At 53.9% G+C, this 26,192-nt stretch overlaps 1 protein-coding gene across 5 annotated transcripts in view; it reads left to right on the top strand.

The window, feature by feature from the left end:
* The window catches only part of Tspan9 (tetraspanin 9), a 180,728-nt gene that overhangs the window by 149,417 nt on the left and 5,119 nt on the right, over positions 1-26,192 (top strand). For all 5 annotated transcript variants that reach the window (XM_032905603.1, XM_032905602.1, XM_032905605.1 and 2 more), the window contains 2 exons: positions 25,445-25,636; positions 25,906-25,980. In XM_032905603.1, coding sequence (XP_032761494.1) covers positions 25,445-25,636; positions 25,906-25,980 — 267 coding nt within the window. The remainder of the gene's footprint in view (positions 1-25,444; positions 25,637-25,905; positions 25,981-26,192) is intronic.

The following is a 26,192-nucleotide window of genomic DNA, read 5'->3' on the forward strand; positions in this document are numbered from 1 at the left end:
CCCTGGGCATCTACCCTCAAAGTAGAAAGGGACCATCGACTCCTGCTGCAGGAGAGGAATAGTTTTCAGTTTTCTTTTTCTCAAAGCACTGTGTGTTCCAAGTGGAGCAGGGCACGTTGGGTCCCATCCTAGCTGAGGTGGAGGGGTGAGGAGAGAGGTGGGATATGACTTGCCCTCCACTTGCCACACAAACTTGGAACACCTCCCTGTGCCCCGGTGACCTGTAAACTCCGCAGGGTGGGAAAGGGCCACCTGTTGCTTCTCCTACCATGGGTGTGTCCACGCTACCTTCAGAGAGCCTGTGCCACCAGCACGGTGACAAGCCCCTTGCCTGCACGAAAAGCCAGCTTGCCCTTTGCTTGTGTTCAGGAGGTGGCCGCCGGCCTTGTGAGATGCCTGAGGCTGTGTTTTGAGGTCTGTTAGGCAGTGTGGTCCTTCTCATTGTCCATGGTTGTGCACGCTCTGATCTAGTCTCCCACACAATAGGTCACCCTCGAGCCTCGCTTTTACACGTTACTTGAGGATGTGTGTTATGTTTTCTGTATAAAACGATCTCCCGCTCCTCTCAGGACCCCAGAACTGAGGCTCCTCTCCATCACCTATGTGCTGTGCATCAAGACTGTCCCTGCTGGTTAGAGCAGCCAGGCGCTCTGTCTCATCTCTGCTCTGTCTCTCAGGCTAGCTTGCTTATGCTGAGGCCAGCCTGTTGGCAGTCACACACGCCTTCCTAGGAGGGTGGCTCAGGGACCAGATCTGTGACTCGGAGCCCTTTCCTGGTGCCATGACACAGCCCTTGAAATATGTAAAGCTCGGCACTTAGCCCTCTGTGCCTCCTGTAAGCTTCCAGGTCTGAGGAATGCCTAGGTTGATGACGGTGCATCTTCAGCTGCCCAGGAGAAGGGGCACGGACCTGGGAGGACTTTGGGGGGAGAAAGCAGGGTCTGCTGTTAACACTTGAACTTCTCTCTTCCCTCCTTCCCCCACCTACCTCTGGGCTTTGGGTCATCTTAGATCTAGATACAGACCTAGACCATATCTGTGCCTGGGGTAACTTCCAAAGCCCCTGGGGCAGAGATGAGGGAGATGCTATGTGTGAACCTGTGGGTGTCAGAAAGAGGAGGGACAGGCTAGACGGTGGGCGACTGATCTTGGTTAACGATGGACAGGCTTCAGATAAAGAAAAGGATGTTGACCCTTTCCTTGCTTTATTCTTTTCTTCTTAGGGATTTTTGAGTCTCACTACCTAGCCCAAGCTGGACTTGAATTCACAATCCCCTGCCTCAGCTTTGTGAGTGCTGGGATCATAGGTGTGCACCCCAACCCGGGCAGGAAGTTGGTGCTTTACAAAAAGTGTTCACTTCTGACTATGGATCTAGTGTGTAAGTCACTAGATAATACTAGGAAGAACTGAGGGGGATAAATCAATGTAAATCAAAATCCCCCACAATGCTGTTCTCCTGAGAGAGCCACTGCTCACTTGTTGTTAATAGGGATGTGAGGGAGGTCCTTCAGTTGCAAAGGACATTAGCTTAAAAGATGGGGACACAGGGCAGTGATTTCTGCATATACCCCAGGAGTACCGGGTGGCCAGTCAGCACCACACCTACTCTCCGAGTACAGTGGGCCTGGGAACCTATGGCAGAATAACGGTGACTGGGGCCAGAGCAGCCTTGGCAGTTAGCTCCTGCCCAGAAGGAGAGCCCTGGGCTTTCCTTAGACCCCTAATGGCAGGACCCCTTGCTCAGCTAACATGTTGATGTGCTCTGGTCTCTGGGCAAGAGAAGTTAAGTCATTTCTTGCCTCATAGATTTTATCGCTTGGTCCCTGTTCTGTCCTCTGGGCTTCATGGAGGATGCACAGCCTCCGCAAACGGCTGCCTCTTTCACACACCTCAAACCCATCCGCAAGGCCAGCGGAGCAGTAAGCGTGGTCCTTGCCACAGGAGCGTGAGGTCCTGAGCCCTGCTGCCCAGCACCCGTGTGCAAAGATTCGTGAGGCGCTTTATGCTTTTGATCCAAGCACTGAGGAGGCTGGGACAGGACCAGCTAGCCTAGCCAGACCAGTGACCTCCAGCTTCCGAGAGACCGAAGTGCCATCGAGGAAGATGCTCAAGGTAGCTCTCCAGCCTCCACTCCTCAAACACACACATACCACCCTGCCCTTTGTTCCTCGCTGTGCCTCCCTGTTGTCAGGCCTGCCACTCAGGTTCCCGCATGGTTCCTGTGGGCGCTGTTATCCCTCTGCCCTCTAGGGCTGGTGTGAGTGGAGAGGGCAGGGCTGCTGGCCAGGCTTTCGGAGCAGGTGAGGCAGAGTACCGTGTGAGAGGGTATGTGGTGGCAGCAAGAAAGGGAAGCCCATTCCAGGCTGAGGAGTGGCAAGCAGGCAGGAATGTTTAGCCGTGGCAGGTGCACCCTGTGAGTTCCTACTGGGGCCAGGAGAAACCCCAGCCCCCTGGGCTCCCCCTTAGTCCCATGCCCTTATATGGTTGTCCTTATATAGCTGCCCTGCACTCCAGGACAGGGACAGAGCCCCTCCTACTGTACACACTCAGGGCTCCGGCCAAACCCAGGATGGGCTTATCATCACAGCCGGACTCAGCTGTTGGTCTGGGAAGCCTTCTGTAGTCCAGCACTTTGAGATGTGCAGCCAGAAATACAACCCTCCTGTTGGCAAGCGTGTAGGATTTTGGCAGGCTGCCCTATGGCCTATTTTAGACTGAAAGAAGCAGAGAGAGGGAGAGAGGTGCTTCTCAGGCTCAAGCCAGGACCCTCCCTGGGCTAAGTGGGCTGCTGTGACCATGTTTTCCCCTCAGTGAGGGGGAGGGTCAAGGATGAGAGATGGGGCTATTTTAGGGTGATCGCAAAGAAGGATTTCAGAATTTCATGGCAAGAGCCGGAGTTTAGCGAGCTGGTGCATAACGGGAGCGTGCAAACTTGTATGTGCACTGTCTAGAAAACAGGCTCACTGGCCTGTTCTGCCTTCCAGAGGTGCCCTGTGGCCTGAGAGGACAGCTCATTTGCTACAAGCCTACCCCGAACAGACAGCAGTCTCCTAGAAAACCAGTCAACAGAGGCCAGAGTCACTGGAATAGAGGCCATTCTGTTGCTGACAGGTGCCTGCTGGGTCAGTGAACAAAGTAATGGTGGCGACTCATGAGACACAGAGTCGCCTGCAGCTTCCGTTTAGACTCTGGACCTGAGCTGATGAACTTCTCACAAGACCCTCGATCCGAGCAGAAGGGACGATGGTGGGGAATACCTCTGGGGCCACAGTGAGGGGAGTGGAAGCCTGCTGAAGGCTGTGTGGGATGCAGTGTACCGGGGTGGATACCTGCAGTGAAACCACAGCGCAGGGAGGCTTTCTGGAAGCCCAAGAGGGACTAGGGTGGGAGAGCCTTCTCACCACTCCCCATCACTTCCTCCGGGACCTATCTGTGGAGATGGGATGCTGATGGTGCTGGCCCTGGGTATTCCTTCAGGAAGAGGAGTGGAGAGAGTTCAGTTCTGAAGTGTGCTCGAGTGATTCTAATGCTACGCATCAGCCCAGTGGTGGGCTCTCTGGTAGGACTTCCTGATATCTATGGGATTCTTAGAATTCCCAGCTGTGTGGGGACAGCTCTGGGAAGTCTGCTATGCTCAGGGAAGTAAAGGGACCAGAACAAGAGTCTAAAGGTAGGAACAAACCCCAGCCCTGCTGGTTCATGGGGTAAAATTTGCTCTCCTGCTAAGACTGATATGGTTAGGCAGTAATGGCAGGGTAAGTTCCCTACTGTAAGGAAGGCTGACTGACCCAAAGCACTGACCCAAAGCACTGAGCCCTTCTCTTCATCTTGGCCCTGACCTGTCCTGACCCCTTCTGACCCCGGCTTCTCTCCCCATCCCTAAGCACCCATTTGCTTCTTATCCTTCTATCCTCATGCCCTGGCACTGGAGCCTAAGCAGAGATGCAGAGAAGGAAGAGAGTCTCTGCAAGTGGGCAAAGAGCTGAGCCCTGGTGCCCAGCATCACCCCTTCCCCCAGCAGGAGCCCCACAGGCTGCACAGTTCAATACATTCCTCCACCGAAAGGACCCTGGTGATGACAGTGACAGTGTCTGACCCATACAGAGCCATGTGCCAGGCATCAGGTGTGGTTTCAAGGGTTTCTCCTGCACTTGCTTCTTCTTTGTGGTGACGTTGATATTGAGGGAAACACTAGAGACTCCACAGAAAAATGAAGAAAGGGTCTCATGGATCAACTGAGTTGCCGAGGCCTCCACTTCCAAGTGTGGCCTTTCTTTGACATGTCTGTGTCCAAGAGGGACGGACAGGCGCCATACATCGTCATGTAGAGCTTCTCTCTAAGTCTGGACCCACTCATGCATGGGTGCGCATGTGTCATGCATACACGTGTTGACTGCTGTAAGTTATGTACTGGTCTCCAAGATAGAGGGGAGCGGCCGGCCAGAGGCGAGATGCCCCGATGCCAATCTGCCCAACCTGTGGGACACCTTTTGCAGCTATCACTTCCCCTCTGTCCCCCAGAGCCCAGAATAGCAGTCTGCTGTCAGGAGTGACAATGGAAAGAAAGGCATCTGACTGGGCTGGAGGGTTGCTAGTTCAGGGACAGTCAACCTTGGGGCTTCCGGCCTGGCCGTGTCTCACCAGCGTGAGGCTTTTTATAGAGGTGGTGTTAGGCGAACCCAAGTGAGCCGTGCATAGGCCTCATCTGACTGTGGCGTATGGACCCTTTGCAAAGGTGGCCTAAGGAGACATGGCACCCAGGGTGACCTGGGTTTGAATCTCCCCAGCAGCTGACTTGCACTGCCCACAGCCACATCGCGGACGTAACAGGAGCAGCCGATCAGGGCAACTGAAAAAGGAAACAGGCTGCGCCCAACCCAGTGCTATTATTAAACTTTTCTCTAGTGCCCGCTCCCCACTCAGGCTTTTGCCACCATATTTGCGAGATCATCCCTGGGCCACCCACAAAGAATATGACGACTGAGAGCTGCTGTAGGAAGAATGGCACTGGACACCAGTGGGCTTCTGTTCTTTGAGTGGTAGGAGACTGAAGTGTTTTCAGATCAAATATCTCGGGGTGTCTAGAATAGCAACTCTGAAAACTTATTAGGTCACCTAGCGATAAGGTGAGTATCTTATATACATCTGTCAGAAGCCTGTGTGGGCCAGTAAGTGCACACAGACGGTTTGGCGGTGTCTTCTAATTCTCACTGGTCCCAACGGAGGCCAAAGTCTACAGAGGGAACAGATGGGCCAGGTAGGGACTGAGACGACCACCTGAGGAGTGTGAGCCCTAGGAGTTCCCCAGGAGCCTGCTCACTGCTTCCTGTGAGCTGCTGAGGTAGATGGCTCTCCCTTCAGGAGGTCGGATAAGCTTCCAGCAGTGCCCTCATCTCAACATTGGAGGCTAGGTTAACTCTTCTGGGGGGACTGCAGACAGACTCCCAAGTCAGGAACTTGGGATGGCCTGAAAGCAGCTAGACTGTGAACTGGCCAGCAAGCTCTTTTGAGAAGGTGCCCCTGCCACAGGACTAGACTTGTTTCCTTAATCCCAGCGTCCCCTCTCACCACCCTTTTCCCTGCATTTCTTCTGACTTGGCTGTTAGAAACCAGTGATGTAATGAACACACACACACACACACACACACACACACAGAGGAAAAAGGGGGCTGGCAAGGATGGGGTATCCCATCTTAAGACCCACTGTGGGTAGGGGCTGAACTTTGTTCGTAGAAGTTTGGAGTTTTGAGGAAGGGATGTGCCACCTTTGGGGAAGCCACATCCTGCAAGGCCTGAGTCCCTGAAGTCAAGGCCACCGTCCTGGTGCTGAGCAGGGCCCTATACAGTGATAGGTGGTAACTGGTTCCCCCAGGAAGGCTGGAGGGGGAAGGGAGTGTATTAATAGCAGATGACAGGCTGCGCAGTATGAGCGGCCTCTCGCGTAATTGTCGATTTTGGGAATGCCCTGGTTGGAGCTGCACGGTGAGGGAGGTTAAATTCGGCCTCCTTGGCTGATTGGCATTTCATGAGCTGGGTGCTAATCCCTTCAGGAGGTCAGATAAGCTTCCAGCAGTGCCCTCATCTCAACGTTGGAGGCTAGGTTAACTCTTCCGGGGAGGGGGTGGGGCGAACTGCAGACAGACTCCCAAGTCAGGAGCTTGGGGTGGCCTGAAAGAGAAGAAGCCCTCATGAGTCCACTTCAGAACTAGCTCCTGAAAAAACAGTCTTCCAGACGGTTCAGAGAGAACTTCTGGGGATAGCTCTAGAGTAGAAGAGAGCTGAGGCTTTCCTCAGAGAGACCTAACTTGGGAAAACTTCATGGAGGGCGGGATTTGGGGAGGATAGGGCGCCCGCCTTCCAAAGCTCTCCTGTCAGGCCACTCATGGCCTGAGGAATCAGGATCCCTCTCAACCAGGTTGCTATGCCTCTAGGGTCCTCATCCAGCCTGGCAGTCCAGGGTAGACAGTACCCGGTATAGCCTGTCAGGCTTCCCAGCCCACAGGTGGCAGTGCCTGCCTCCACCAACCTCCAGAGCCCTGTGCTTTCGCCACTGGCCTCAGGCAGTGCTGCAGCAGATCTAAGCTCCCTTCCTCTCTGTATCCTGGGAGCCGGATTTCTCCTGGCGTCTCCCCCACGTACCCTCCTCAGTGCAGGCACCTACTCCACTTGTTGTGGGGTGTATAGGCCACACTCTGGCTTTCTTGGAACTTGGTTCTTCTCAGGACTGTAAAGCCTGGTCCCCGTGCAATGCAGTGTCACAGCCCTGATGGGCAGTCCTGCACTTTATGGCCACGTCTCCCTGCAGCGCGGACTCCCCCATTACTGCGCCGAGGCATCCAGGAACAACAGCGCCTGCTCGTTCCATTATAAACTCAACTAGCTGAAACCCACGGAGACACTGCAGGGATAAATTATGCCCAACGAGCTCTCCTGTTCAAGCCAGCCCCCTCTGCCACCCTGTCACCCTTCCTGCTGACATCTCAGCACGGCTCCGTAAGCCGCCTGCCTGTGCCCTTCCTCCTGCCTGGCATGGCTCCTCCTAACTGCTTCCTGTGAGCATAGAAACCTTGGAGACTTGAGGCAAAGGGCTTCTATGGCATATTCCTGAAATGGGGCGACCAACTTCATCTCCCCTGTTCCTTTGTGCAAGATGCTCCTGAAGGCCAGTCAACTTGCTGACCCTGCAGGACAGGGCCACTGTAGGAGCCTCTTCCTTCCAGGCAAAGGCCTGGCATGAACAGGCCAGAAGTGCTGAGAAGCGTGGAAATGCTTCCTCCTCATTTCTCTGGAGTGACGTGTGAACTACATGGGGTTGGCTGGGAGACAAAGCCATCCACTCATGGAAGAGATTCCGGGACCCAGAATTTCTCCTTTGAGATACAGAGGGCACAACTAGACCATGGTGGGGGAACATTTGTGAGAACAAGGTGTCCTGCCTCCCAACTCCCAGTTTCCTAGCTGCTGTTGGCACCTGATCCCAGGGTGTTCGGTGAGGCCACTGATGACATCATTTTTCTTCTTCCATTTACCCCGTTCCCAGAGGCTGGGAAGAGCTTGGAACCAAGGCACAGCTGAGTGATCCTATGACATGCCCAGCCTAGTCCTTGGGGTCCTCTTCCCAACCATAGCTGAGAACCAGAGACCTCCCTGGGGCCACGTTTCCCTCGGTAGCTCCCCCGCAGACACCTGGAATGCGTGGATCATGAATCCATAGTCTCAGATACCCTGGCAGCGTATCACTGCCTCCTGCCTTCAGCCGAGACCTGACAGACTGTGACCAGCGCAGGATGGAGACAGAGGCAGCCCAGCATCTGCAGAGCCATAGGGGAACCGATTGGTTTGCAGTCCTTGGTGTTCCCAGCAGCCTTTGGAGAAAGGCGTGTTGGCATGATTGTTCATGCTGCACAAAGCCACTCTGCCATTCACCCTATTAGTTCTGTTCTTTTGTCTCCCTTACTACAAATGAGGAATTAGGTCACACAGAGGTTAAGCCATTTTCTCAAGGTTACACAGCCAGACCAGGGGTTTTAATTCACCGGATCCCATTGACATCTAGCCTGTTTCTCCTCATTTTTACTCAGTTTTTATTTACTTGAGTCTCATTTCTACAGAGCTTTTCAGGTCCCGCAGCATTTCCCTCACTGCCATCCCGGGGACCTGGAAGGGGCTTTAAAAATCCGATCCACTTGCATTAAATACCACTTTAGAGGAAAGTTCTCAAAAACTGACTTCCAAGTCCTAGGCTCCCCCTTCTTCCCCCTCCCTCCTCTCTCCCTTCCAGATGTTTGTTAAGCCTTTACCATGAGCCTTGCCCAGTGCAACACCCTGGAGATGTTTGAGGAACCAGCCAGGGCTCTCAGCTCCCACAGGATTCACATCATGTAGGGCAGACAGACAACAGTCAACAGACAGACAGGGCGGACGTAAGGAAAACTCACAGAATAGGAGTGAGCCAGCCATGTGGCTGCCCACGGAGGAATATTCTGGACTAGGGAAATACCAAAATGCAAAATAATGCACTGTGCTTCAGACCTAATAGACCATCAAGAAGACAAGGATGGGGGGATACGAAGACGGCAGAATCCAGGCTGTGCAAGCCGTGGGAAAAGGCCTGAGATTCGTTCTGCATGGAAGGAAGAACCACTGGAGAAATTCAAGCCAGGACCACCTGGCCGCTTCTCAGAGAACGGGTCTCAGAGGGCCCAGGGTGGCAGCCGGGAAGACAGGAAGTGAACACAGAGTTCAAAGGAGGGGTGGCCGTGGTGGAGGTAGAGGGAGCAAATGGGTGGAGTGAGTCAGCTTTGTGTTGCTACAACAGAATACGCGGGGTAACTATCTCACACAGAGAAAAGGTTTAAGGGGTTTAAGGGGTTCAAGTCTAAAAGCAGGCTTAGCCTCAGGCCTCTGGCTAGGATGCCAATGATACTGACAGGCAGGCAGCATGTGCTGGGACAAGCTGTCCACAAGCCAGGAAGCAGAGAAAGAGGAAGACCTGGGCTCCCACAGTCCCTTTCAAGGGCACACCCCTGTGGTTGGCCTCCTAGCTGACTCACCACCTGTTACAGGTCCTCAGCGTCTCCCCAGTAGTGTTCCTGTGGGAACCGCACCTGTCCCACGCACTTGCATTTTGCGGGCACGCTCCTCAAAGTAGTGGCAGCTGGAGATGGGTATTAGGGTCAGTGCCCACAGGTCTCGCTGCTGCTGTTGTGGGATACAGGGAGGAGTCACGGTGACTCCAGCGTGGGAATCTCTGCTGTGATCCCGCTCGGTGTAAGATACCTGTGAGAAACAAGGAAGCCAGTAGGCGTGCTTGTCTACTGCCGGGCATGCTGTCCAGCTACTGCACGGAGCTCCTCAGGCAGAACTGAGATTCTGTGAGGCAAGGGCACTGCTTCAGGGCACAGTTCCCAGCGTAGTTCATGCTTAACCAATGGCTGGAAAGAAAACAGGTGATTCCTGAATGAGAGACACCCATCGGCAGACCCACCGTCACATGCCACAGGGGCAGGAATTGGTTCCCTTGTGGGGAAGAAAAAAGTTTGGATGCTCTCGGGCTATGTAGAGGGACCTGCTAGACCCTTGGGGTCCCTGACGGTACTGAATCTGGGCACCAGCTACAGTCCAGAGCAGGTTGTACCATGCAGAACCCCAAGCTCTGGATATTTTCTTCTTGTGCAAATGTGGCTCAACCTGAAAAATAGCTCCTGCAGCTGACTCAACGCAAGGCTCTTGCAGGAGATTCAGGAAAAGCAACAACACGGGCTGCCTGCATTGCTGGCTTGGGCAAATACTTCAGTCAACCCAGGGATCTGCAGGCCAAGCCTATTGGTGCAGAGAGGAAGGGTCAGATTGTCTTCAGCACATGGGTCGGCAGTAGAGCTCACTGTCCTTTCATGGGAGTAGAAGGATGAGCAGGCTGGCGGGGGGGGGGGGGATCATAGGAAACTAGGTCAGAAAATGTGTGCCTTCGCAGAGGGATCAACGCTCTGGACAGTCAGGCCTGGAGGTAGACTCAACTAGAAAAGAACTGCTGTCTGTGGTTGTAAAAAAAAAAAAGACTCTATGCTAAGGGGCCTAGGCCACGCCTCGAAAGCTGCAGGAGTCGCCAGGGTCATGAAATGGGGCGTGATGTGTTTGCACAGAGCATCAGGATTGTGACTGAGGAAGCTGGTAACCAACAGGGATGCCTCATGTTCAGCAGGAAGGATGAAACTGGAAGCTAGACAGAGCAAGAGGATGAGGGGATTTGGGGGAGGGTGGCTGAGAATTTAGGAGTGACACTGGCTAGGAGAGTGACAGTCGATAACATTTAACATCTATTCCGTGCTCCCGTTTAAGAGCAGTAGGTGTGCGCTCGTGGTCTCCACGTCGCCTTGTGCGGAAGTACCGTGTGCACTTTGGAAGGAGAGCATTCTAATCCCACCTTAGAATTGAAGGCTCTTGTGCCTCAGCTCCAGAATTTGATCAGTTCAGGGTTCAGCTAGAGCCAGAGCCCAGTGTTGAGTCTACAGTGGGGCATTTATTTACTACTGGTCCCAGGTCCAGGCTTTCTGGAATACAGTAGATGGAAAGACATATACCAAAGGTAGAGACAGTGGGGGGAAGCACTCTGTTTGTTCTGATTTTTATAAGATAACACACACGTGTGCTCGCGCGTGTATGCACATGCACACGCGCGCGCACACACACACACACACACACACACACACACACACTCACACATATATTTCATAGCTCTGGCTGCCCTCAAACTTGTGGCCATCCTCCTGCCTCAGGTCCCCAGGGGCTGTGGTTGCATGTACACCCCACCATGCCTGATGAAAAGCGTGAGAGTGGACATGAGCGTGGACATGCCTGATTCTGAAGAGCACAGAGTGGTTGTGGCATGCTGGTGGCCATTTGCAAGCAAGAAGTCTAGGCCTTCTGACTCCCAGGCAATGACAGCCTTCTGATGAAACTGACTACCTTCCTCCTGAGCAGCCTAGAGGTGGCCTCAGGTGGCAAAGTTTTGGTTTCCAGTGCCCACATGACAGGGTGCAGACTGGTGACAGGGACTGTTTGGAGCCCCACCAGAGAGATGGCCCTGCCTGCTCTGGCCTCCCAGGTGGCCATGGCTTTCTGGTTCTTGATGGCCTGCTCTGTACCAAAAGGACAGACTATAGAATCACCTCAGCCTTTGGCTTTTTTCCTTGGAGCGAAGCCAGGCTCTAGCTCCCCAGAGCAGCTGGTGCCAGGAACCTTGACGGTTCTATCTCCAAGAAAGAAAAGCTTGTTTTAAAAAAGCAGTGTCTCCTTCCAGAGATGCAGAGCCGCCAAGTGGGTGGGAGCGGCACGTCTCCCTGTTCGTTTGAAGGTATCTTCCTGTTAGTTTGTGGGTACCCTGCAGGCAGCACCGTGTATCCCTCCCAATATTAACTTCCTCTGACTTCTGCCTGGATCTCCACAAACACTCTGTGGAGAGCTTCAGGGAAACTGAACTGCAAAGTGCGAGCGTCTGCATTCCGCCCTGCCCTCCCCTCTCCAGCGACTGCTCACTCACTCTCTCTTTTTGTTGAATAAGCAAAACCCTGGGCAAATGTATTCCTTGGATCTCATATGAAAATGCGAGGTAATTGTTTCTTTTCGCTATTGTCAATATGTTTCAGTTCCTTGAACTTTGCCCTTGGCTCCTCCTGCCAGCTCAGTTTAACTTGTAGGTTACCCCACCCGCACTCTTACCCTTTCCAACAGGGCCTCACCCCCCACCCCAGGTCTTAAGTGATCATCCTTACTTGGGGCAAGGGAAGAAGGAGAAGGGGCTGCTGGGACCTGCTTTTATATCCAGATTCCTGCCCCTGCCTATACTTGATCTAGGATGCCGCGTCACTAGGCTCTGTCCAGGTATAGAAATCACTCTGCACTCAGAAGTAATCGATGTGATTAATATCCAGGTCGGGATATAATTAGCTGTCTTGATTTAATGTCACTGTGGCTTGGAGCATTGCCAGTGTGTGTGTGTGCTTCTGTGGCTGGTGCCTGAAGCAGGACAGTGAATTGGCCTCCGATCTTGACCGTGGGGCCTGAAGCTAGGCATCTCTAGACCTCCGTTACCTCAGTCGGGGGATCTTTGTCTTCATGTCGGTCTCTAGGGTACTGGGGTAAGGGATGCTGCAGGCTCAACCTGGCTCAGTCTGCAGTCATCCTTCCCTTGCTACTCCCTTCCCTCAGGACGATGGGGCCATTCTTGTGCAAGAAGGGCAGGGTCTAGCCTCCTGACCATGCTGCTGGTCACCGAGCCTTGGAAGTCTCTATCTGTTCACCCAAGCTACAGACCGACGGCATCCTCTCTTGTCTCATGGAGCTGACAGAAGTGAAATCGCAGGATCTTGGGCTGGCAGTGGATTTGGGTATTGCCCATATGAGTCCATTCATCGCCCCTGGGTCACACAGCTGATGACCAGTGTTCAGTCAGAGCTCAGCACTTTGCTGGCATTGCCTGCTGGCCCACCTGTCTTCTAAACCATAAGCATATGAGAGGCACGCACCTCTCCCTGTGTGATGGTGGACAGGCAGATGGCCCTTGTCCTGCCATATGCTGTAACTCAGTTGGGGCATCGGGGGCTGGAAGAGCTTGTATAGCAGGACATCGGGTGAGGAGGTGGTCACTGCTGAGCGGCAAGCTTGTCTGGCTGTGCTGTTCTTTCCCTCCTCCCCTCCCTCACCTGCACTCCCACACTAAGTTTGTCTGTTGTCAGAAGGAGCCTCTCAGTGCTGGGGATGGAGCAGCCAGGGGTTCCCACCCTGCATACTCACCTGTAGTCTGAGCACAGCAGGGGCAAAGTCAGTTCTCACCAGGGCTGAAGAGGCCTGTGAGTGGTCCCATAGTGAGAACCACTGCAGTGTAGGGGACAGGGAGCTGGCAAGACTGGAGGCAGAGACATGGGAGGCATGTTTAGGGGACCCCGGGCTCACAGATTCTGGGAACATCTTTATCTCGGGAGCATTTATTGTGCTAGTAACTTGAGAAGAGTCTGGGGGACTTAGGTTGTTGAGCACGGAGACTCAGAATCTTCCTTCCTTCTGCCTTTACCTGTCCTTGTGACACCTGATTCACCCACCTGAGGGTGGAACAAGCCAGAGGGGCACATGACCGCTTCCCCAGCCTCCCCTTCTATGAGAAGCCTGGTTAAATCAGGGTGCCTGGGATCCAGGAAGAGGGAAAACCTCAAGTGGAAACCCGGAGTCTAGCTTGGGGTTCACTTCAGCCCCTTCTGGGTCACAGAATGACTTCGAGCCCGCCTGCCTGCCCGCCCTAGCCCGCCTCCTCTTGAGCTGGCTTTCCGCTTATCTTAATTTATTGATGAAAACTTGTTTTACGGTCCAGAGCACAGACGGCAGCAGCTCCTTGCCAAAAGAAAGCACACTGCAAATCGGGAAAGCAAGCCACCTCCCGGAGATGGGCGGCTGGGGACCCCGAGGCTGGCAGCAGGGAAGCACATCTCAGTGATGCGTGCTTCACGGTCTACCTGGGGTGACAGGGCAGCTCTGGGAGGCCAGTTATGGGCAACCCTCAGGCCACCTGGTACAAGAGCAGAGCAACACAGGGGCCAGCGGACAGGACCTCTCTGCCTTCCACCCCCTCGTTCCATTCCTGGCTTCGGCTGCTCTGCCTGCCTCCATCACCTGGGTGGATGCCGACTGCAGGCTGTAAATACCAGTAATGGCTCCCGTTTATAGCCGTATACAAGGCATTGTGAGAGGAAGTTTATGTTCATGAATCTAATTTAATTCTGACGACAACTCCGGGTGGTACGTAACGTTAATTCCCCTTTAAGGTTGTGCGCTAGAGAAGCCCCCAGCTGGTAAGTGTGAACTTGAACACAGCCAGAGTAGCCTCCAGCCTCCCTGATCCACAGCTCGGCTCTGGCCAGTGGTATCCTCTGCGTCATGGTCTGGCCCTTAGGACCGGGTGGATTGGGGCTCTCAGGGTTGGCCTTGGTTCACATTACCCGCGGGTCACCTGCAAGGGACCCAGCAAGCCCAGGGCGCTGATGGGTGGGTAACTGGCAGGCTTCCCTAATTGGTCCTTTCTGGAAGTTGCTCCTGTGCCTCCCACTGAAACTCCATGTCCTTGTGGGTAATCACAGCATCCTGCTCACCCCATCCATCACCCGTGGTCACCGTGTAGATAAAGGCCGGGTGCCAGTGAGCCCTGGTGTCCTCATCTATAAAAGGGGATAGTAACTCCGCACCTGCCAAGATAGGGCACCTGAAAGTGCTCTCCGCAAAACAAATGGCCCAGGGCACTTGCTGTTGTTTTCTGTTCTGAGACAGAGGAGAGTGAAGAAGAACTGTAGACTAGTGTATTTTGTTCCTTTCTCCTTGGCTCTCGGAAGGACAGTTAGGACTCTGACACACAATCAGCAAAGGGTAGGATCATCTGGGGTGAATTACGTACCACCTCCACCCCCATGTGTCTGTCCTGTCCATGATCTCCCCAGACTGGGGCCCTGACACTTGTCCCCACCTCCACCTTCCAGAGCCCCTCCATTGCTCCTAAAACTGCGTAGGTCACAGCTGCTGCTGGGGAGCCCTGGTCTGGGTGCTCACCCTGCTTGCCCCCCGCCCCGCTCCTGGTCTGTGTCCTGGCTCTCCATGCTGCTTAGCACACCATTCCCACTTCTGCCAACTCCTATTGAGAAGTTGTTGAAAAAGCAGAATGAAATAAGGTTTGGGGTTCTCCAGTCCTGTAGGAGGCACACTAGGGCAGTGATGAGATTGGGAAGATGTCAGATTGTGCTGGAAACCCAGCCTCCTGCCAACTCGTATGCACGTAGAGACAGGCTACTCACTCAGCTTCTCAGATTCTTATTCTTATAGGTCCAGCTCCTAACTGGGTATGAAGATTTGATCAATGCTGGCTTCATTGTTGGTGCTGTCACTCCATCCCTCTGTCCCCACCATGTCCCCACCATTGTCATCAGCTCTTCTTTCTTACACCGAGCCACACCTGCAGTACTACATTGTGCCAGGCAGGGTTTGGCTTCTCAGCTGAGTTCCCACGTGGGACTAGGAGAGTGTACCTCCAGGCCACAGGGCTTGCTAATACAAGGCACCATGGCTAGCCTTCCTTCCTAAAATAGGTCTGTGTGCAAGGGACACTCCTCCTCTGAGGAGCCAACAGAAAGCTCAGGTGTAAGGTGTGGTGTACAGTAGCTGGCCATGTAGGGTAGCTTGGCGCTTTGGCCTCTCTGTGTCCTTGGTCCATCATCTATGCCTCCTTGAGTTGGGAAGAGTGGGTGGGGCAGCAGAGGCAAGGTGCTCAGGTGGGGGTGATGATCGGTCACCTCCTGAATGCTTGACCATGACCTCTACAAAGAGGTGGCAGAGATGGCATGGGACAGGGGCTCTGTGGGCAAGGCCTGGCTCTACATGCAACCTGCATGACTATGGCTGAGTAGGCTGGGTGACGCTGGGGACCATCAGCTTGCAAGAGCACAGCAGGCCAGGCTCCTTGGCACAAGTTGAGAGGAATCTCAGGCCATCACTTAAGTTGGTGCTGAGACCATCTCTGGCAGAGACCCAAGCCTAACTGGCCATGTCCCCCACAAAGCATGTCAGAAATGCCACCCTTCTGGCGTGGGCGGGTGCAGCTCTGGCTGGCAGTTCAGACAGGCCGTGGGCCTCTGATCCCTCAAGAAGACAGATCGCGGGCTGACCGTGCCAAAGGGCTGAGGCAGATTGCGTGCAGTCTCCGTGGAGGGACGGACCTGATGGTGAGCACCCGCCACTGGTGTGCTGATTTCCCTCTGTGTAGTTACAGGGTCCTGCCCTTGACTTGGATGGCCAAAGATTCACGCTCTTTTTATGAAATGGCCTCCTCTGTGCTGAGGGACAGAGGTAGTGGGACGAAGTGGCAAAGTACCGTCACCATGTGGCTTCTCCCCGTGTCTGGAGGTGGGGCAAACTTTCCCAACACAGGAGAGCAGGCCCTGACCCTGTCCTTGGGGTGGGGGCGGGGTGAATCACAGGCAAATCGAGCTCTGCCATAGGATGTAATGGGAATTCACCGTTCCCTTGTCCTGTGCCCAACCCCCATACTTTCAAACCCCCATGTCCACCGTGCTGAGAGGTGCTTCTTTCTCTCTCGCTCTGTGAACAGAGAAACATCGGAAGGCTCAAGGGACCTGCCAGGGCACACTACCTCCCCACCCTAGTCTCTGGCCCTGAGGTTTGTCTGCCAGTGGTCCTGCCTCCTCCCAAGGTGAAATGTGTGACTACCACCTATGATGTAATCCTTACACCGCCGACTCTGCCTCCCTGACAGACTCAGCCATGGTTCCTGGCACTGATGCTGTCACGAGTGCCTTTTGCCCCCATTGCATATCACAGAATAAACATGGGGACAGAAGAGATGTTGCTGTTCTCAGTGTCTTTTCCCTAGGCCTCAGAAGCTCTGGAGTCCTCTGGGCCACCCACTTCACAGTGACCTGGGATGGAGATAGTGCCTCAGGTGTGGTTCCAGGCTGTATCCCTGGGTCTTCCCTGCTGTAAAATCACGGCTATCTGGGTATAGATGAGTGCTGGTGAGAGCTGCTGTCCCCCGAGCCTACCTCAGCGTGAAACACTAGCCTAGCACCAGGCCTATGGCCATGTAGGTTACTGGATTTGGGGTGGCCTGAGGCACCATGCTATTTCCTGCTGAGCATGGGGGTTGGCATATCCAGAGGTCACGGAGTTCCCCTCCACCAAAAGGCCATTGTAGTCTAATGCACTAACCTAGAGGCCATGACTGATTTATCAGCATTCTTCATGAGACATTCTCCTGGGCTTGCCTTGTCTGTGTTAGCCTGTTATCTCCCGTGTAGTCAAAACTACAGGGAAGATCCAAAGAGCAATTGTGTGCCTGTTGTCTAGGGCCTAGAGCTGAAGCTTTCAGTCTGGGGATCCAGACCCTGATTGCTGCTGCCAAGAACCAACAGTAACTGGTTGGATTGGTGAAAGCCCGGGAACACAGAATCACAAGTGTATTCTGGTGCGCCTTCTCCCCGACCCCTGCCGGAGTCCCATCTCATTTGAGGCCGGTGACCACCAGGCTGGGGAGAGCTCTCGGCCGAGAAGGTGCCTGATTGGGACGAAAGCACACTTCTTCCAGAGTGTGCCGATGTGGGATGGGCAGCAGTGGCAATCAATGTTTATGGACTGTTGAGTGATCACTCTTCCTTACACGGCTGGCAGGGGCTCTGTGTCATCTGGGGCTCTTTGGCATCCCAGCTACACATCACCTTGTCCTTCGTGGGGCCATTCTTCAAGCTTCATGCTTTCGGGTCATGAGCATGTTTGGAGGGCAGGTGTGGCACCCCCACCCATCTTAGTGCCCAGCCACACAGGACACTAGAGGCCATTTCAACAGGTGGAGAGACACTAGCTTCTGAGAAAGCTGATGGCCTGGGAAGAGTGCAACGGGGCAGCCGCCCTGGGCAGGTGCCCTTTCCTCCTGGGGGGATGAACCTAACTTTAGGGCTGTGTTGGGAAGCACAGGGTGGGTGGCAAGTAGTCCTTGCCCCTTGCTCTGTAGGAACAGCACCTTGCTGCACTCTTCAGTGGTCTTTGAAGCCCAGGGCGGATCCAGATTCTCCTGTTCACACTGGGTCATCCTTGAGTCCTATTAACCCCATGTAAAGAGCAAGTGGAGCTGATCCCAAAGGCCAAAGCCAGACCCCCAAAGTCCCATCAGAGGAGTCATACTCCAACAAAGGCAGCAATGACTGTGACCCTCCCAGAGCCGAGAGGACAGCAAGCCCCTTAGTGCCACAGGTGGGAGGAGGTGACTGGATTTTGCCTCTGCCTAAGCCCTTAACACACAGAGAAGAGTGAAGGATGATGCTGTCCTTGGGCCTTGCGGGATTGTCCTTGCCGTGGTTTTTCCCACCCCCACATAGGTACTGGAACACGACTGGGCTGACTTTGGACTGGGGGGGGGGTTGTCAAGAAATTAGGGGGAGGGGGTTGTCCAGAAATTAGGGAAGAGGTGACAAGGGTGTGTGAAGAGACTTCATATTTAAGAGCAGCAGTCTCAAGATGTGTGTGCGAACACACACACACACACACACACACACACACACACACACACCAAGCACAGTATTCTTAACTTCAGTACAGAACCAGCCCGTGCTGGAATCATCAAAATGTAACTGGGTTGTAGGTCGCAGGTGCCTTATGCAATGTGTATTTGGAGGAAAATTAGGCTTAGAAACATGGGTGCGATCTCCCTGTCACCTCTAAGGTGGGGACTGTGGAGTGGAGCTGTGAAAAATTGGAGGCTTGTGAGGAAAACAGCATCCAGTGAAGAACGACCAAGGAATAGTTCCATTCAGTTTGAAATTCTGCACACACTCAATGGGAGGTCGAGCTGCCGAGGCTACCAGTCAAACCAATGGGGCTTATGCTGGGCTCGAGAAGTGTAGAGCTTCAGGTGTGGGAGGGGAGAGCTATCTGTCTCTGCTGGCTCCCTCCAGTTAGAGTGACTTTCAGTGTGAGACAGATGAGCAGCACAGGGTGACTCAGAGGTGAAGGATGTAGAAGCCCTTTCCTCGGCCGGCGGGGAGGAGACTTGGGAGAGAGCGTCACTAAGTACACATGTTCAAATATTTAAAGGCCTGTCACACTTGTTCCTGGCGAGCTTCTCGGGAATGAGGACTGATGCATGCTAGCCACAGGGAAGCGGGATCTAAGTTAATAGACTCCTTCCCTGGAGTCACATGGAGGGGACTAGAATGCGTACTGAAGGCAAACGCTCAGATCAGATCCGGGGGGCCTTCATGGCTGCCTCCCCTCCGGCCTTTGCAAGTCTCCCCAGCCACCATCCTCCCGCTGGCTGGGTGACTTTGGCAGAAGTCTCTGACTTTGTCCTCTCTTTTCCCTCGGTATGGAATTGGAAACGTGCTCCATGGCTCCCCTGCTCACCAGCCACCAGCCGTCTGTCTCTCTTTATGGCCATGAGAATGAATGAGCTGCAGAGGCCTCGGAGGCAGGGAAGAGAGCCGCTTGCCATATAAAGTGGCAGCCCCTCCCTCTCCCACCCTGGCGGATCCTCTCTGCTCCCCTCTCTGCTCCCACTGCAAAGTCCTTAGCAGGTCGGCATCTTTCAGGGCCAGGCAGACTCTTACAGGCGCCAACGGCTCAGGTGGTGCAGTTAAAATCCTAAGATTGTCTTTCTCATTGCCACATCTGCTAATTCATGAAATGCCACCATGTCTTGGGCACAGGTACAGCTGTGAGCCCTTGTGTTCTGATGTCTCCTGCTGGCCAAGGGGGTTTGAGGAGGCCCGGGATGATGCAGGGCCACTGCTGGAATCCACACCCAAGCCCACGTCTGGGGCAGCTTTCTTCAGGTGTAAGACGTAGCGGGCCTGAAAGTCAGTGGTGTGCAGGGCTGTGTTAGGCTGGGGCAGGCAAGCACACCCCAGCCATGTCAGGAGCTGCTGAGGGGATACTGGAGCTTCCCAGAGTGGAGAGGACAGGGTATATAGGGAGCTTCTTTTTTGAGTGGTGTGCATGTACCCCTGTTCCTGAGTTGTGCCTTGCTCAGGCCTCTTGACCACTCAACTGCCCACCCACCCACTCGCCTGCCCACCCACCCACTCGCCTGCCCACCCACCCACTCACCAGTTCAGTTCCCGAAGCATTCAGTGTTCCAAGTATTTTCTGGGCCCTGCGGTGGAAGGACAATGGAAAACTATGAATCTGGTCCTCAAAAGGAGCTGTTTTTTGTGACAGAAGCCTGGGGTTGGGGCCAGCATGAACTCATGACCTCGGCCTGGATCAGTGCACCCTGGGAGGGCCTGCCTTTCCCTTGTGAAAGGCTGGATGGTGGAGGTGATGTAGAGTCACCAGACAGAGGTGAATTTGGAGCAGCCATGGCCTGGAGAAATGGGGTTTCTGTGTGAATGTCCTACCTGGAGGCAGAAACGAGCCATCAGTCTGAAGCTACCTGAAGATGAGATTCAGCAGCTAATATGTGGCTAACAGTGTGGGGAATTTGGTCGCAGGACTAGCTTGGTTGTGTCCACATTCCTTTTGGGGTCTCACTTTAGCTGCTAGACATGTGCCAGGTCAGTTTCTAGGAGACGAGGAAGCCTGAGGCAGGCCGAAGGACTTGTCTCCTTTATGGAGCCTGCACCTTTCCTTTTGCAGGACCAGGGCAAGGTCCAGATGGCTGCAATGCATGGACAAGGCCGGGGCACCGTTCTAGATCATGAAGATTTATCCTGAACAGAACAGACCTAAGCCCAGCCTTGATGGGCTGGGTACAGACTTTAGGTTAGGGGTTTGTCTTGTCAAGTCCTCTGTGGGTTTCCTTGCAGCCCTGAAATGAAAGGCCCTGTTTGAATGAGCTACAGAGGAAGTTTGCAACTTAGAAGCCTCTTTAGCTTGCTGATTAGAGACAGGTTCCAACCAGTCCTGGACTGCTGGAGGAGGCTGAAGACCTCTTCTCGGATCGTGTATTGGCTGGATCCTGATATTCCTGAGTCACTCGGCCTCGCCCTAGATTCTTCAGTCTCCGATTCTATGGCCGCTCGGTCATCTCAGCTGAGACAACCCTCTGTTTTTAGAAGGGAATTTTCTCGAATGCCACTTACTAAGCTCGCTGGTACCCTGCCTTGGCCTGGCCACCAAGGCCTTATATTTCCTGAATGGTACCCACCACAGGGATGGGGTGGTTCCCTGCCCCCCTCCTGCCTCACCCTGGCCCTGGTACTCTGACTTTAGAGCTGGTTTCCTGTTTTCATGGCCCCCCAGGTCTTGTTCCCCAATCAATCCCACAGTAAACCTGTGTCTGCAGTCACCACCTCTGTCTTGCCCACAGCCATCTACTAGATGTGAGCTCTGGCCGACTTCTGAACTGGCTTGAAGCCTCCTAGAGCCTGTACCATCTTCTTCAGGGTCGTGAGGGAGAATGGGAGTGCTCTCCCCAGTGGCAGTGTTCTCAAGGAATTAACTGGCACCTGGGCTGGGGAGGGGGCTGGAGACAGCCCCCCCCCCACTTTGGTATCAGGTTAAATAGTGTCTTGTGGTAGCTTATTTTGAGCACTGTAGCTTGTTCAACTGTGCCCCTTGGTCTCTGTGCTCTACATGCCCAAAGCTTCCCCTCTGCTCTCTCACCTCACAGCTGAGGCCTCAGAAGTGTCTCCAGGTGTCTCCAGCGAGCACGAACTCTCCTCCCTGAGATCCACTGGTCTAGGGGCAGAGGCAGCATTCCTGAAGCTTGGCTAGATCTGGGCTAGAAGTGAACAGAGTGGAGGTCTAATCCAAACCACAGTTTAAAGAGGATCTGGCCTCAGAGAGCTACAGGGTACACAAGACCCAAGAGAGGAAAGAGACAGTTTGAAAAAGGGCTCCAGCCACTTTCTGTAAACTGAAAAGCAGGTCCAGGACATTCAGACAGGTCTAGTGTGGATGGGCGCTGAGGCAGGATGTCTTAGTGCTTGTTACTGGCAGGCAGGTCTAGGGAATGGCAGAAACAGAAGGAGTAGCACCTGAAGCTAGAGAGTGGGGGTTGCCACAGCCTGGCAGTGTCTTTCTCTCCTCCCTCAGTGTCCTTAGCTGGAGAAGGAAGCTCCAGTCTTTCTTTTCTTCTTGTCTGGAGCCTCAGAGGTGTGTGTGTGTGTGTGTGTGTGTGTGTGTGTGTGTGTGTGTGTGTGTGTGTGTGTGTGTGTCACTTAGTAGAATGTTCATGTCAACAGGAGACCCCAAGGACATGGGTCACACTGTGCGTGCCCCATGGCACAGCAGGTTGCCTGAGAGAACTAAAGGGGGCCTGATGGGAGTGGGAATGGGTATGGGGGGACTCTGAAGGAGGCTGTCCAGGAGTCAGGCTCAGGTTCCCCTATGCTGGGACTGCCTGGATCTCAGATTGGTGAGACCTCAGGTGGGAAGTAAGATGAGCGTGGAGGTTCAGACGGCTCCTGAACGGATATCTGCGAAGCTTAAAGACCATATTGAAGGGCATGGGGTATGAAGTCAGAGAACCAATTGGGAGAACTGCTGGGGTTTCCCATGGACATGCTCCTGGACACCAGAGGAGCTCCCCCAAAATAGAGGGGACTCAACAGATCTGCTCCCAATGAGCGGGATGGAGAAGGCTCTGCCTTAACATAGGCGCCCCAGAGGCCTGCAGCAGCAGGATGGCGGGGGCATCTTACATCCCAGGAGCCCCCAGGCTAAGCTCCTCCATCCCAAACGAGTACCTGCCCTGGAGGGTATTCCGTGTCTCATTCTAGGGTCGGATTTATAGAGCCATAAATCTTTGGTTCAAAATCATGAAATTTCCAGGGTATGATTAATGAAAGAAAAATTGAGAAGGCAGCTCAGAAAACTGACCGTATTGAGGAAACTCTGGGTGACAGGCTGGATGCAAGTTCGGGCATCACAGGCCAACCCTACAAGCTTCTGAACCAGACTGGAGCGCCACCTAGTGGTCACAGAGGGCATTGGCGAGCACCTATTCCCTACAAGGCTTTGAGGTGATAGTGGCTCCCAGCCTATAAGGGCCACAATCCTAGGGTCTCACTTGAGGTCACTCTGGTGCAGAAGCTATTATGTGACCTACCTCAGCTCCTTGAATCATCTATGGCTCTGTGTGTGTGTGTGTGTGTGTGTGTGTGTGTGTGTGTGTAGTCTGCACCATTCTGTTTTCCCATTTATCCGAATTCTCTTCAGTCCTCAAACCCATCTTACTTTCAACACTGCCTGTCTCCCATGGGACCATGTCTCAGTGCTCCTGCATACTCTGATGTGTGGCCACCAGCTCGCCCCTAGTCATCACAGGAGTCCCTGCCTGTGCTGGCTGCCTCTTGCCCTCAGTGGCCTCTTTTGACAGCCATGACTGTCAAAAGCATCAGTTAGCTCATGTCACACTCAGCCCTGGGGCAGAACACCCACGTCCTCCTACCTTCAAGGTCCTGTTCTGTTGGTCCCCTGACTACCTTCCCACTTTTATCTTGTATCTACCACATGCCACTGCGGTCATTCTGTGGCAGCCACATAGCGGCTTGTCCCTCCTTGTGGACAGGCGTGGTCGTAACTTGAGGCCCCTTAACTTGATGAATCTTTTTTCTGAAGCAGTCTTGCCTCTTTATAGGGACACTCCATCGTTTCATTTATCTGTGTTTGTGTTGGCCACATGTGTGTGTGATCATGAAAATCTCCTTTCCACCCAAGCAGGACATTTGCCAGAGCCGTTCACTACTTCCTCCTGGCACTGGCATTCGATAACCACGTGACTGGTTAGTCTGTAAGCCGTATGAGCGAAGCAAACGCAGCTCCTAGAAGCCGACGCCCCTTCCCCTCACCCTGAGTGTCAGAGAGGAGAATTCCTTGTCTGTGGATGCTTCTTCCCCGCTATCCAGCTGCTATCGCCGTACATAGCCCTGGCTGTCCTGGAACTCACTCTGTAGACCATGCTGGTCTCAAACTCACCAAGATCCGCCCGTTTCTGCCTCACAAGTGCTGGGATTAAAGACGTGCACCACCACTGCCAAAGTGGGATTCATTCGAGCCGTTTACAGACCAGCTACTCCAACAATGGCCACCTCCTCCAAGAACCCAGTAGCTGTTCAGTCCATGAGGCTGTCTGTCCTGGCCGCTCTTTAGTAGATGCCAGAATCCAGAAGAAATGGGCTCTGATGTCAGTGAAGGCGTGGACTGGTCAGCCGTGGTGAAGGCAGGCAGACTAAGAGCAGGCACTTCCTCCTGCAGTGGCCTTCTGTAGGGATGTGGCCCAGATTTAAGGCTGATCTTCCCACCTCAAAAGCTCTAGACGCAGGGAAAGTCTTCCCACTTCAAATAATTAGTAAAGAAAACCCCCCCACAGGTGTACCCAGACCCTTGAGGTTTAGTTCATTTTCGATGTGGTCGCATTGACAGCCAAGAAAAGCCGTTATATTACTCCATGGAAAAGGGCTCTACCCCCTCGGAGTGTTAAGGTCACAAAGCCAGGGCGGGCAGAGCTGAGGGGAAGCCAACACCTGTGGCTCTCAAGTCCCTACCTTTCCACTCTGCATGGAAAACTTTTGTCTTCTACCTAGGCCTCTCCCATGTCCACTTATCGTTTGGTGATTGCTCCCTCCAGCTGGCGTCTCTGACCGGGATAGTGATGGCCTCTTCTAAACTCTTGTAGCCGTTACTTGGCGCCATTGTATACTGGTTGATGCCGCACTTTTGTTGCTCCCGCTCAGCTAGAATGGAGGCCCTTGGAAGGCAGGTCTCTAACGTGGCTGTAGCTTTCCTGGCACAGAACACTGTGTCGTAGGTACTCGATAAATATTGGCTGACTGATGGATGGGCTCCACAGACTCAGCACACTTCCCCGGAGCAGGGGTGGGGGTGGGGCGAGCAGAGAGTGTCAGCTCAACGGAGCATAAAGCAGTGCAGGCTGCAGGTTTGCAGCTGCGAGCGGGTGCTCTTCCAGGCAGAGCTGCGGGCTTTAGTTATGGCTCAGGGGGTGCTGGCGGAGAGGGTCAGCTTACAGGCCCATCCGTGGATGGTGAGGTGTGTTCATTCTCACTGCTTTGATAAAATACCTGGCAAAAGCCACCTCTGGAGGTTTTGTGGCTCACGGTTTGAGGGGACCACCCATCAGGCTGGGGAGAAGGTGAGGCAGCAGCAGGAGCTTGGAGGCAGCTGTTCTCATCCTAGCCTAGGGAAAGAGAGAGAAGACTGCTCACTCTCTGCTCCTTTCAGTGTATTAACTAGAGACAGGGATGGTGCTGTCCCCATTCAGGCTGGGTCTTCCCACCCCAGTTAAGACTCTCTGGAAACACCTGCATAGACACATGCAGAGGAGCATTTCTATCGTGGCACCTACCACGATGCCAATGAAGAGTCACCAACACAGGAATGGATACAGCATGGATGCTGGTGTCCTGCCCCTTAGCCAGCCCATGAGTACCTTTTCCCTTTACCCATGGAATGCTTTTCAGACCTCAGAGAACAGTGGGTACATGACCCTTCTGTTCAGGGTAGTGGGAAACACCCACCGACGTTTTGGCTTTGAGAGCCAGTGCCATAAGTCCTCTCCCATACACCAACCAGTCGTACCCAGCCCCAGCCTCCCTTCTGAGCTTGGGGTATTCTCTGCCCAGAGGAGTAACCCAAGTTGCACATTTGTGTAGTTTTCTGGTTTTCCCTTTGTCTCATTGAAGTTGATCTTCAGAGAGACCTTGCGAGGTTTATGAAGCTGCCTCATCCCATTTCCTGGAGGGGAGACTGAGGCGTGCAGTGGCCAGGGTGCGTGTCATAGGCTTTGGATCTGTGACAGTACCTAGCTTTTTATAATCGTTTTGTATCTCAGAGTCAGGGGTGGGAGACTCTCTCTCTCTCTCTTTGCATGGGGGGCTGGGGGATTCTGGGAGATGAATGAAGTAAGAGCAATGTTGGTCTAACTGTTTCCTCTCTCTCCAGCTCTGTGGCTGTGGACTGCTTGGAGTGGGCATCTGGCTCTCTGTGTCCCAGGGCAACTTTGCCACCTTCTCCCCCAGTTTCCCCTCGCTGTCTGCAGCCAACCTTGTCATCGCCATAGGCACCATCGTCATGGTGACGGGTTTCCTGGGCTGCCTGGGGGCCATCAAGGAAAACAAGTGTTTGCTCCTCAGCGTAAGTTGGACTTCATGTTCCCTTCATTGCTTTCTAGGGCTCCGGAACTGAAGTCCATAGAAATGGCTTCTGTAATGTTCTGTCCCTAGCCCTGGCTGTCCCCCTCTCTTTGACATGTGGTCTGTCTGCGTTTGCTTAGGAGTGGGTGAAGCCTCTCACCCAGCCTGGGAACCCTGCCCGTCCCTTGCCTCCCCCCATTCTCCGTTACCACCCACCGCTGGCCATCGCCACTACCCTGGACCCACCCCGCATTCACACTGTCTTTCTAGTTCTTCATCGTCCTGTTGATCATCCTGCTGGCAGAGCTAATTCTTCTCATCCTCTTCTTCGTCTACATGGACAAGGTAAACCACGCAGAGGGGAGCGAGATGGAAGGTCAGTCCCAGAGCTAGACCAGGCCAGGGGAAACACTGGCTAACAGATCCTGCAGGCTCATATGCAGGAGGCCTGAGGGTCCCACTCCAGCCACTTCCCTTCCTGGTCTATAAACCCTGCTCCAGCATTCCCAGCTGGCCAGGGATGGGTCAGGGAGGAGAGCCAGTGGCCCGGGCCCAGC

This window comes from Rattus rattus, chromosome 6 (genome assembly GCF_011064425.1).
Source record: "Rattus rattus isolate New Zealand chromosome 6, Rrattus_CSIRO_v1, whole genome shotgun sequence".
Classification (NCBI taxonomy): Eukaryota; Metazoa; Chordata; class Mammalia; order Rodentia; family Muridae; genus Rattus; species Rattus rattus.